Raw genomic sequence first — 12857 nt, 5'->3', positions numbered from 1 at the left:
TGGAGGAATCGAACCCCCGACACTTGGACCGCAAGTCAGACACGCTACCTTTAGGTCACAGAAGTGCACTTGACTTTGTTAACGGGAGGCCTTGTGTTAGTGTGCGTCACAACATGCTCTGCTGTGTATAGCGACTTTTTAATTTCAAGGGGTAATCGGAAAGTTTGCACATTTGTGCCCCCATGAGGCTCATGGTCTGTCAGAGGTCCGACAAGGGTACCCCAAGTGGCAGTAAAGACTATTGCTATCGTGTCAAACTCTTATGCTTAACTTAAGTGTCCCCAAGTTTTTCTCATATATGCACACCTCAATCAAGAATGCATGCAATAAGACACAACATGCAAGGGAGTCAGTCTGCATCACTGATTGAAAGTGAATGTAGTCTTGAATCAACTTCTGGAAGTGCTTTTTTCAAAGAACATAAAGATAACACACAGTTCATTACTGTTACAGTGCTATTAGAAATCAAGCAGGAATCAGGATGTCCCCCGCAATCAGTAGCAAATCTGATTCTTCAATTCAACGGACGCACAAAAAGTTACTTTGATGCCAGAGAAAATTTACTTGGATAAGAATCAAATGTTTTCAAGTTTGCTGGCTGAAAAATAACTCATGAAGCAGTAATGTCTGCAGCACTATCACTTATACTATAACAAAGCAATTCTAAGCTACATGCATATTACACAGACTGATGTGAAAGCTAACTAACAGCAGTATTCAAGAAAAAAATTACTCAAGTACATTATTGCACTTGAAAAATTTTGATGCACTTATTCAGCAAAAAATACAGAAGTCAATAAATTAAGGGAGCCAGAAAACTGTAATTATTAAATTCAAGCACATGCCACAGGTGTTCAGAGGTTATACACGGTCTTCTACTGTACATGTGACAGGTCTGAAATTAATTAATTAATTAGGGATGTGTGAATATTAGAAATTTCAAATATGAACTGAATATGTTTGTTATATTCTATTCGTATTTGAAATGTCCGAATATTCGAAAATTTTCCAATTCACTGCATATTTCGCGCTTCACCGCAATGCTTGACCAATGTGACAGTGCAGTGAAGCATCCTCAAAACAAGATGGGGCTGCTTTCTGAAAGGACTATAGACACCTATTTTTTGAGTACATGTTTTATCATTTGTAATGATGCCTAGGACATTACTGTACACGGATCACCACATCATATTCGCCTACGACTGCTGAATAATTTGTAATTGAATTTCTTTTTTCCACTGTTTCGGTTTCAACAGACAAGCGATGGCTGTGACGTCACAGTCAAGTCTAGCTCACGCGAGGGATGAATATACAGCGATAAAATCATTGCTGTGCAATTTGAATTCTCTATGATGATAAAGCCAGCCTGGCTCAAGAATAGGAATCACTACAAGTGAAGAATGAGCGATTATATCGCTGTTTTTTCATGCGGCGCATCAAGACATGATTGTGACATCACAGCCATCTCTCGGCTGTCGAAACCAAAACTGGTGAGAAAATAAAATTAAATTATAAATTATTTGGCAGTCCTAGGCGAAAACTGCATGCGGATCGATATACAGGAACGACTTACGCATCATTAACAAGAAGAAAAATGCCATCAAAATTTGGTGCTGGTAGTCCTTGAAGATAAACCTGCCCGAGTGCGCACTGCACAGCTCGCTTCACAGCAATGCTTCAGTGCATGGACTATGCAGTGCAACACTCCCAAAATGCAATGGGGCCTTTTTGCAAAGAGCACCTTCCAAACAGTGTGCGCGAGGCGAAGCACATGAGGAAACCGGGAAAAAAAATTTCATTCTTATTTCGGTTTCATCTCAAATGCGAACAACCACCATGCATGTATTCATCAGATACAATTACTGTGATGTAAATGGTTTTCGGCAGTTTCTTCAAGGTATTTAGCAGCGATATGACTGCTCCACTAAGTTTCATGCAGGCTTTTCCTCCACAAAATACTGGCGTATAAAGTTTACACTGCATTTTTCAGTAGGGTATACATTCTGTCCCAATTCTAGCTTAATGTTAAGAGCAAATACAATGTGAATTCTGAGATAAACAAGATGAATAATATGCGGTATTTTCTATTTTTTTTTTTCCCCACTGATCAGATATTTGATTCGATATTCGAAGCCATTGTTTCCTCATATTCATATTAGATTCTTATTCGAAAATTTCAATATTTATGCACCCCTACTATTAATGAATAATAGGAAAATGGTACCATACCAATATCATTCTGGCAGGTGAGTATCATGTCCGTGCTGCACACCCAAACTCCTGGAGGGCCATTTCCTTGCATCTGACATTAGACAAAGCAAGGTGAGCTTGCGTTTCATGAAAAAAAGCTAGCATTAGTACTCCAATACAGTTAAATATAACTAGGCTACAAGTTACAAGCTACCTAGCCTACTACTGTCCAGATCACTGCAACATACACCAAGCAATAATGAAAGAGGCCTTAGTATCTCAAACGCTACTTTGAAATAAATCAAAATTGGAACTAATTTTAACATCACCAATGCTGTCTTGATGCAGAAGTATACAGGAATTTGGTACCTGGGAAACAATGTTGAGAAGATTTTCCACGTTGGAAGAGCAACCACTAATCTGGTCAACAGAAGCTGCGTGAATTTTAGGTACGCTCATAAATGCTTTGCCACATGGTTCCAGAGCATACTCTCTACTCTGCAGAATGAAGCAAACAGAAAGGAACAACAGTTCGAGGGCTCAGTGTTATACTGCCATAACAAATTGTCATGACCATTTTTAAGGCAAAAAATTTACTTTTAACCAAAAAAATACAATATACTTAAACTATCAGCATATCAGGAGACAGTACTTGTAAAACAGATAACAAGACAACTAAAAGTTGGGATATTCCTTTCTGCTCTCAGAATAATGTATTGCTAAAGATTGATATGCTGCACTAGAGAAAATAAAAACTGCTCACTTGCCTTCACAAAGCAATCCACAATGTAAATTTAAAACTTGGCCAAGTAATCCACAAGACTATTAGAATTTTGTGAAAACCAAACAATTACTACTACAGGAAAAGAAAACCTGACTTCAAGTCAGTTTTTTCATGGTGAATGCCAACAGCACTACATAAAAAAGGATGCTGGATGCAGAAAAGTAAACAAATGCGGAATAACAAATAATGCCAGGCTAAATTATGCAGTCAATTTAATAACTGTATATATTCTTGAACATGTGCATACTGTGAAACATGCAAAGGATAACAAAGATTAGTAATCATGTAGTGACATTAAAAATACATAATCAAATCACTTACATGATGCAGGATCAAAATTCGACTTTTGTCAAGCACATCAGGAGACACTACCTGTGAAACAGATAACAAGACATTAGAAGTGAGGACATTCCTTTCTACTTCCAGAATAACACATTACTAAAGAATGATATGCTGCTTTAAAGAAAATAAACACTCTTCACTTGCCTTCACAAAGCAATTGATAAATTGCCTTAAAACTTGGCCAAGTAATTCAGACGGCCCTCTCTAGCTACAATAGCACCATCTAACCTGTGCATCCAGACACTGTTAAAGTGAGGTTAAGCAAAAGAATACCCCCCCCCCCCCCCCCCCCGTGGAAGCGCATCCTCCCCAAAACATATGTAATTAATTTGTAAATGACAGTTTTTATCTAACTTAACCTCTACCCCATGGACCGCACATATCCAAAAACCTTGCAAAAAATTTTTGATCACTGCGACTGCGTTTTAAACATGTTAAATCTGTGTGTTGGCATACTTTTCAGTTAACAGAATCCACACTTTAACTCAAACATTTTTTATGTGTCCGCTCCGCGCTATGGTGGCCCGGTGGTTAAGGCACTCAACTACTGAACTCAAGGATGCGAGATAACATTCCGGCCGCGGAGGCCACTTTTCGATGGAGGCAAAAAGCAAAATGATTGTGTACTATGCGATGTCACTGTATGTTAAAAGAACTGCAGGTGGTCGAAATGTCCAAAACCCACTACTATGGTGTCCATTATAGCCCGAGGCATTTAGGGTTGCTAATCTCCATAAAGAATAAGTGAAAAAAAAAAATGAATGAATGAATGAATGAATGCACTGACTGAATCTCGAATCATTTTTATGGACTTCCTACACTAGTAGCCGCTAAGTCTTTTAAAACTACCTTAATGTGGAAATGCTGCACCAATAGAAATTCCACCCGCCACAGTGGTGCAGTGGTTAGGTTCAATCCCGACCACCGGCGCCTGCGTTTCGATGGAGGCGAAGCGAAGAGGCATCAATGTGCTGTGCGATGGCAGTGCACGTTCAAAATCCCCAGGTGGTCGAAATTACTCCGGAGCCCTTCACTATGCTATCCCTTTCTCTTTCCATTTTCACTCTTATACTCCGGAGTCCTTCACTACCCAGCACCCCTTTCAACTTTCACTACTACCTTCCTCCCTTCCCTTACAGCGTGGTTCAGGTGTCCACAGAACAATTGTGACAGATACTGCACCTTTCCTTTCCTGTGAACCAATTATTATGAAAATTCTGGGGTAATTTTGCTTCTGCAAAGTTAAGTAACTCCATGACTACATTATACTGTATTTTAAATCTGAACTGATTTGTAAAGAAACACACAGCATAAAGCATAATTATAAAGGCTATTTCTGTTTTAAAGGCATTGGTAAGCAGAATGTGAATGCAGTATATTCGTGTATGTGCAAAAATGACTTTTCAAGTAACCAGAGGTTCTAGGAGGAAGCCATCCCCCTCTTGGAGGTCGCATTGTCAAAACTGGCAGCAACTGCCATTAGTATGGCAACTAATGTGAGGTAATGCTGGAGTGGCCTTAGCAAGTACAGGTATGCACCTAAGTTACTTTTCAGCAGCCTGTGAATGAAAATTTTTACTCTGTTTGCTTGTTTGTTGTGCTGTAACCTTTTTTTTTTTTTTTTCAGTGCTCATTAGACAGGCTCTCTGAACTGCCTGTGTCAAGCATAGGGGATTGGGACCAACCAGTGCATGCACTATACTCACTCACAGGTGCTTGAAGTGGAGCGAAAGCTTTCCAAGTGAGAGAAGAAAAATTCCATAGCTATGTGGCTGGCTCATGCACATGCAAGGGCAACACAGTTATCGAAGCTTTGAATTCGCACCCACAACTTCCACTAAGCACTTTTTCTCCTCATTCCTTCCCCACACTTCAGTTCATGTATCGATACTAAATGAGATAATTATTGTGCCTTCCTTTTCTTCATAACTACCTCTCATTGCTTGCCCCGCCGGGGTGGCGTAGTGGTAAGACGCCCGACTACTGTGTCGGAGTTCCCGGGTTCGAACCCGACCTCGGCGGCTGCGTTTCAATGGAGGCGAAACGAAGTGGCGTCCGTATGCTGTGCGATGTCAGCGCACGTTAAAGATCCCCAGGTGGTCGAAATTACTCCGTAGCCCTCCACTACGGCTCCCCTTTCTCTGTTTCCACTTTCACTCCCACCTTCCTCCCTTCCCTTACGGCGCAGTTCAGGTGTCCACAGAGCAAGTGTGACAGATACTGCGCCTTTCCCTTCCTGTGAACCAACCAACCAACCAACCTCTCATTGCTTGGCTGGAGTGCAAGATGGTGGCCTTCAAGACCATTTTAGTGGCGTTTTTAAAGGGCCCCTGAAACGGTACTCACGGTAATATTCTAATGCAAGAGATCCATAGAGGTGGTCTTGGTGAGCATTTGAGTCAAATGCTATCATTTACCAATTATTTTCAAAAATTGCTTCTGAATACCACTAGCAACTGATTAGGGCGATGCATTCCTGTGCGTAAACATCCCAGACGGCGTTATTGGGGGCTTGATGGGTACGCCGATTCTAAGTGACGCAGGTGGGATGAGGCATGGTGGGGAGCTATGGTGACTTGTTCTCTTTTTATTTAGCACGCCGGCATGCGCCATGCAGGCGGGGGGGGGCATCATATTTGACCGCCAATATGATTGGCGCTGATGAAGCTAGCTTAAATAATTGTGCTGCAGAGAAGACTGGTGGGATACCTATTGCTCATGTGCATTTTCTAGTTTCAGTAAACAGCTTTTGAAGCTATTTACCCTTTAAGGTGTACACACCATAACATGTGGTGAAAGACTGACTGGTTTTTAACAAATCAATACAACGCACAATGCAGTTTGATTCACTGCTACTGTCACCATCATCACTGGGGCAGCTTTATCCACTGGAGGACAAAGGGCTCTTGCAGTGATCTCCAACTAATTGCCCTGTACTGTGCCAGCAGCAGCAGCCAATATATCCACAAATTTCCTAATCTTTAAGACCACCTGACTCTGCGCCTATTACTTTATGCACTTCCTGTGCCAAGAACTTCTAAAATTCCACAAAATACCTCATTGGTTCTTTTAGTCTGATTGCTATTCTTCTCCCCAATGCCACATTCTGTTGTGTCCTTAACTCATTCCGTGAATCCAGAATTTTTGTGACAACAAAAAGGTATTGGGGAAATAGGCATGTGTGTGTGTTGAAGTCTGCACACGGGCAATCAGCTGTGGAAATAGCTACGACGTTTTGTACTTGCTTCCCATGAGAAATTCCTGGGTTCGAATCCACTGCGCACTACAAGCAGAAATACAAGCGTCAGACGCCTTTGCTAAGCTCTGAACCTCTAGATTAGTGCTTTCACATTAATACTAATCCTGCTGCTCTATACCACATACTTGCATGCAGAATTATATGAAAGACTGCTTTCATGCATGACCACACCTCCTGTAGCAATCTTGCAGCAGCCTTGATGAAATAATAAAACTTAAAATTTGAAATTAGCTACTGAGAAGCAATATCTGTGCCACCACACAAAGAGCACAACTTCAAGATAAGTAATAGCACACATGACAGTATGTGAAAATATGGTAATCTTTAATTTTCACGGAGCCTATTTTGACTAGTCATTATCTGTCCATGCATGGCACTTAACATGGAGCTGTGAATGAAAATTTTTACTCTGTTTGCTTGTTTGTCTATACAAGGAAGTTTGAGTTAGCTCAAACTTCCTTGTATAGACATTCCCTGGCAAAAATTGTAATACAGCAGTGGATTGGCCCAATACATTATTGTGACTGCTGTATAAGTTCCATAACAGTTTCATATACCCGCTGCCGTGGCTCAGTAGTTAGGCACTCGACTACTACGCCAGAGTACCCGGGTTTCAACCCAGCTGTGGTAGCCGCAACTCGATGGAGGCAAACTGCAAAAGGCGCCTAATGTTGTGCGATTTCAGTGCATGTTAAAGATCCCTGGGTGGTCTAAATTATTCCAGCCATCCACTATGCATAATAGTAAGTTACGAGTTTTTATCATCATAAGAGCGGGAAATATGTACAGTTTGAAACAAGAACAGCACTATAACTTCCTTGGTGTCAGCAATTATAGTGGTCTCAACAGAATGACACAGGAAAAGTCTCAATTTCATGAGAATGAGTACCCAAGCGTAATATTTATTTAGATAACTTTACTAACCAGCACATATGGTTGCATCATCCAGAGGGACTATAAAAGACCTGTAAAGCTGCCTATTTATACATACCAAGTATGAAGAAAGTGTGTTCTGTATGTCCTTATGACGTCGCAGTGCTCCCAGACAATGTATGGATGCTTCAAATGGGGACTTCTGCCAGAGTGACAGCACTAAGAATGCTACCGCTCAGCGTCAGGGGAATCTAACACCCCATCACATTTTCAATTTCATAATTTTTTTATTACATTCTTATTAGATTTTCTTCAATTTCATAATTTTTTTATTAGATTCTTATTAGATTTTCTGCCTATTAGCTGTAGATAACTATGTAAGCTATTAGTCGTGCTATTAAAAATTTCGCTTAACTTTACAAAAACAGTCTGCACTAGGAAGAACCATCCAGCGCATCATAACATCAGTGGTGAGCAGGTGTATACTTGCCGTGTATCCACTATGCGCGCTCAAAAACTCTGTCACTACCAAGAGCGCGTTCAGCGTAGCAGCTCCGCTACCGATATTAGTTGCTGGGTCCTCGACGGTGAGAATCTTGACTGATTCGGAAATAATTTTTCGAGCTTGAAGTATCCGGAGTTCTGGAAAACGTGACAATCGAGCCTCATGAACAAAACAACAAAAAAGGAACTAACGGCCAGTAATAGTAAAGTTGGCGACGCGCATTACCTGCTTCAATTGCAGTCGCCCACTTGAGAGAAGAGCAGGTCACCACAATGCAATCGAAGTTAGACATTACGCCGAAATTATGCGAATGAAACAGCCCATGACACTATCGAAGACACTTTTGCTCGGTACCTCTACTTCTGCTGTTGAAATACAACGCGCCAGCGCAACATTACACCCCAAAACGCCAACACCGGCTGGCCTTGGCTTGGATTGGATTGGGTTTAGCGAACATCGTTGGCTGGTTTCGCTTCTTCTTTTCGGCAAAAAAGAAAACACACGTTGGTTCGATGCGGGTTCAAAGTGTAGGTCAATGTCTGTAGATTCTTCGAAAATTAGTGTGGGTCATATGTGGCATGGTAATGGCATATGTCATGGTATAACCTTATGTATAACCCGATATCATCGCCTACGAGCATTACTATCCATGAATAGAGAGTTTTAGAATATGGGGCGCCAAGCTTTGGGGGCCCCCAAGGAGCTTGGGGTCTTGCTAGGGGCGGCCCCTATTTTTCGCAAACAGCGTTCGCCCAAAGCCGCCGTTGGGGTTGGGTCGCGACTCGCTTGGGTTACGGGAACTTACCGGCGTAGGGCCAAGCTAGCCAAGCGGCGGCCGCTCTCCTCGGCACACATTCGTCACCGCTCCATGGTGTCACGCGCTCATGGCAAACGAAAGGCCAACGAAGCTTATGCTATGTTTTATGATGCCCGCACCACTAAATTTTAGCGATAAAACGCGCTATATTTTCCGATTGCTTCCGGAGTTGCCGAGCTGCTAGGAGCGAGTTCGGGTTCGGCTCGTTTGGTTGCCATAGGGACCAGACGGCGGAAAGCGCGGAAGGTTCAAATGAGGTTTCCGGCCTCTGCCTGGATTGACAATTCCTATTTCGTCGACGAAAACTGTTTATTTATAACTGGTAGTTTTAATATAGTCTTGTCCAATGATAGTACTTTTTGATGAATAAAAGAGCGTTATTGGCTTCTATATATTTAAACACTTTTCCTTGGTTTACCGTCGTGGCGCTGCAATCGACGACGCTGCAAGCCCGGCTTTGCTGTAGAATATTCTAGAAAGTTCTAGAATCCTCTACAGCACTATAGACCAACACCGTGTTTACAAACAAAGGGGGCGCTCGTGGCGTCGCAGCCGACCGGGGTGAAAAATAGGGTTAGCGTCCGTAGGAATACATGGAACCGAAATATTTCTAAGCAGTTTTCTCATTTCACGGGGCACCTGTGATGTCGTTATTAGGTACAAAGCAACTATGAACATCCCAGAACAGATCATCAAAATATCAAATCTCATTACCGAGGCGAAGTATTTTTAAAACACCGCGAAGCAGGTTGGGGTGCAAGTTGGAAGGGCGACCCGTAGAAATACATGTAAACACAACAATTACCGGAGCATTTTTCTCATTTTGCAGAGCATCAGAAGTGGTGGCCGGTCGTTAAACGTTGACCATCGCTTTGAAGAAGTGTGTGATAAAGTATGGTGCATCATTACGGAGGCAGTCTACTTTTATAACTCCCCGAATAACCTGTGGTATGAATCCAGACACCGCCAAAAGGCAAGCTGGTTGCAGCGAATCGCGCAGTTTTGCTTAGTCTGATATGCTGCCGTATAGGGTAAATAAGCTTGATAATATACTGTCGCTCCAGTGATACGTGCTAGACAGAATTACATTTAAAAAGCAGTTGACAAACGCCATATGACAATATGAACCGAACGAGATTCGCGCATTGCAGCAGACGACAGCGTAGCTGGCGACACCCACCGCGGCCGCCTCAGGCTCCGGAGCGTCTGCTAGCGACAGCGGGTGGTGCATGGTCGTCTGCAACTGTGCGCGGTCAGTTTATCGTGCTGTGAGCGGTCCCGCAAGTCGTCAGACTTGCAGTACTTGCAAGAGAATGTAGTGTGTCATGCAACATGACGTCGGGGCGTCATACAAGACGTTCATCAAAAAATGAGAAGGGTTCAACGCTGCTGAACCGAGCAAAATGTTGCGGTAAGTTGTGTTTACATGTATTTCTATGGTTCGCCCTCTCAACTAGCACCCCCATACGTTTCGCGGTGTTTTAAAAATACTTCTCCTTGGTAATGAGATTTCACACTTCCACGATCTATTCCACGGCGTTCATGGTTGCTCTGTACCGAATAACGACATTACAGATGACCCGCGAAATTAGAAAAATGCTTTGGAATATTTCGCTTCCATGTATTCCTATGGGCGCTAAGCCTATTTTTCACCCCCAGTCGGACCACGCTGGCGATAGAAGCGCCACCGCATCGTGGTTGCGTCACAGATCGGTATTGGTGCGTCGGGAAAACCCCCATTCTAAATCTCGCCGCTCGGCTAGATCTCGCCGCTCGGCGCAGCCACAAGCTATTTCCTTGGAGGCCACAAGCCTTGGGTCCCCTTAATGTCTGCGGGTGACCAGAGCAGCTCTGCAAGCAACTCAATGGGAGAACCTGAAAATTTCATCATCAACGTGTTACACACAAGAGCTCTGCTGACGTGTACTTTCAATTTCTGGAGTACGATGTAAGTGTGGCTTGCAATTTTTTGTTATGGGGCATTGAACTGAACTTATATCGGACAAAAAGGACCGAAGTGACTGTTTTGTGAGTTGGTTGCACCTAAATGTGTCTGCAGAATGGCCATGGCTTTGCGGATAACCAGCGCAGCTCTGCAAGCAACTCCTTGGGAGAACCTGAAAATTTCATCGATTATATCGGCATGTTGGGAAGAGCTCTGCCGACTTTCAGGTTCTGGAGTACAATGTAAGTGTGGCTTGGAATTTTTTGTTATGTGGCATTGAGCTGAACTTAAATCGGACAAAAATGACCGAAGTGACTGTTTTGTGAGTTGGTTGCGCCTAAATGTGTCTGCAGAATGGCCATGGCTTTGCAGATAACCAGCGCAGCTCTGCAAGCAACTCCATGGGAGAACCTGAAAATTTCATCAATTATATCGATATATGTTGGGGAAAGCTCTGCCGACTTTCAGGTTCTGGAGTACAATGTAAGTGTGGCTTGGAATTTTTTGTTATGTGGCATTGAACTGAACTCAAATCGGACAAAAAGGACCGAAGTGACTGTTTTGTGAGTTGGTTGCACCAAAATGTGTCTGCAGAATGGCAATGGCTTTGCGGATGACCAGCGCAGCTCTGCAAGCAACTCCATGGGAGAACCTGAAAATTTCATTGATTATATCGACATGTTATAGTGACCTATGCCAAGAGCTCTGCTGACGTGTACTTTCGATTTCTGGAGTAAGATGTGGCTTGGAATGTTTTTTTATGTGGCATTGAACTGAACTTAAATCGGCCAATAGGACCGAAGTGACCGTTTTGTGAGTTGGTTGCACCTAAATTAAATTAAAAGACTGTGAGATTGAATTGAGCTTTTGGCTACTATAATATTGCACATGTGTGTTCCAGGTACCTGTCAATGAATCCAGTGGCTTTGGACTATAGTATGATGCCCTTGCAATGCACGATGTGATTAATGAATGGCAAATTTGCATCACAGGAGCATTTTATTACAGGAGGAGAACACCCAGATACTTTACGACATGTCTGCCTTCTACAATGGAGAGTTGGGAGTCATGCCTGATGGCCTCCAAGTGAGCGAGGGCGTGATATACGCCACCTTCCACGACGGACGGTGGGTGCGGGTGGAGCCCATTGCGCTCCACGACGGAGGACTGAAGCTGAGAGGATAGTGTGGTTTCACCATGTGATCAGGTCATTGGCAAGGACTCCACCCTTTTCTGAGGAGATATCCATAGGATATTTATAGTAATGGTATAATGCAATAAACCTGATTCGATCGTTGTGAACAGTATTCGAATCTGCTTTAATGTACGCTGTGATGTACAGATTATCTTTAAGGAGTGCTCGCGAGCATTTGGGGGAACTCTTTGCTGCACGTTCTTTCCATTGATGTCGACTGGACTTTGTTGGCACCCTCCGGTTGGGCACGCACAGGCCACGCGGCCGGGACAGAGTGCGGTGAAGTGCCATCACAGCCGGGTTTCTCTTATTTTTTCTTTTGCACCAGTGTGCCCCGGTTGAGGAGAGAAAAAAGGGACATATTTTATTTTGGATTTCTTTGATGTTAGTGGGCTCGGTCAAGGGGAGATGCGGGTCTAAAAACGCGGATTTTTTTCGAAAATGACTAATTTTGTTTTTACTTGTTTTGAAAAGTTTAGTATCTCTTTCATGAAAATAAAAATCAAGGCTTAATCGGGAAATGGGCTGAAATTGCGTTTAAAGAGCACGCGGTGGCTATAGTGCCTAGAATATACTGTGGCTGTCATTTTGACCAAAGTACGCTATCTTCAACGAAGTGTCTACGTCCGACGTATCCATTCGATTCTCGTAAAGATACGGCGGACGTCGATATACAGGCTCATGGCTATATGCACGTCGAACGCGGCCACATTCCGCTTGCTACGCGTGAATGAATCTCATATCCTCTATGCTATCAGCTAGCCGCGACTCTCGATGTGGTGCTACGAAGAGTGCATCCGTTCTAACATAGATCATGGTCTTCACTTAGGGTTGTGTACGGCAAGCATCGCTGTCACGCACATAGCTGCAGGCGATATGCTACGTACTGCACCATGGCATCGAGATACGCACATTCACGATCAGCTTTCGCTTCGCACTAAACTATC

At 43.1% G+C, this 12857-nt stretch overlaps 2 protein-coding genes across 3 annotated transcripts in view; one reads left to right on the top strand and one right to left on the bottom strand.

Moving 5' to 3' along the window:
• The window catches only part of LOC146205900 (L-fucose kinase-like), a 94260-nt gene extending 85863 nt beyond the window's left edge, over positions 1–8397 (bottom strand). For both annotated transcript variants that reach the window (XM_084590565.1, XM_084590566.1), the window contains exons 1-5: positions 8179–8397; positions 7935–8090; positions 3296–3342; positions 2560–2688; positions 2230–2302 (exon numbers count right to left, since the gene is read on the bottom strand). In XM_084590565.1, the coding sequence (XP_084446691.1) occupies positions 2230–2302; positions 2560–2688; positions 3296–3342; positions 7935–8090; positions 8179–8245 (472 nt within the window). In that variant the 5' untranslated portion in view covers positions 8246–8397. The remainder of the gene's footprint in view (positions 1–2229; positions 2303–2559; positions 2689–3295; positions 3343–7934; positions 8091–8178) is intronic.
• Positions 8398–10472: 2075 nt separating this feature from the next.
• On the top strand, positions 10473–12017 carry LOC146205899 (uncharacterized). The gene is made up of 4 exons (XM_084590563.1): positions 10473–10718; positions 10830–10957; positions 11069–11198; positions 11724–12017. The coding sequence occupies exons 2-4, from the start codon at positions 10914–10916 to the stop codon at positions 11898–11900; spliced, it is 351 nt and encodes a 116-aa protein (XP_084446689.1). The 5' UTR covers positions 10473–10718; positions 10830–10913; the 3' UTR covers positions 11901–12017.
• The last annotated feature ends 840 nt before the right edge of the window (positions 12018–12857 follow it).

Source organism: Amblyomma maculatum, chromosome 1, assembly GCF_055883805.1.
Source record: "Amblyomma maculatum isolate TAMU_Amacu chromosome 1, ASM5588380v1, whole genome shotgun sequence".
NCBI lineage: Eukaryota > Metazoa > Arthropoda > Arachnida > Ixodida > Ixodidae > Amblyomma > Amblyomma maculatum.
Note: the sequence above shows the minus strand (reverse complement) of the source record. Positions and strands in the feature narration are given on the sequence as shown.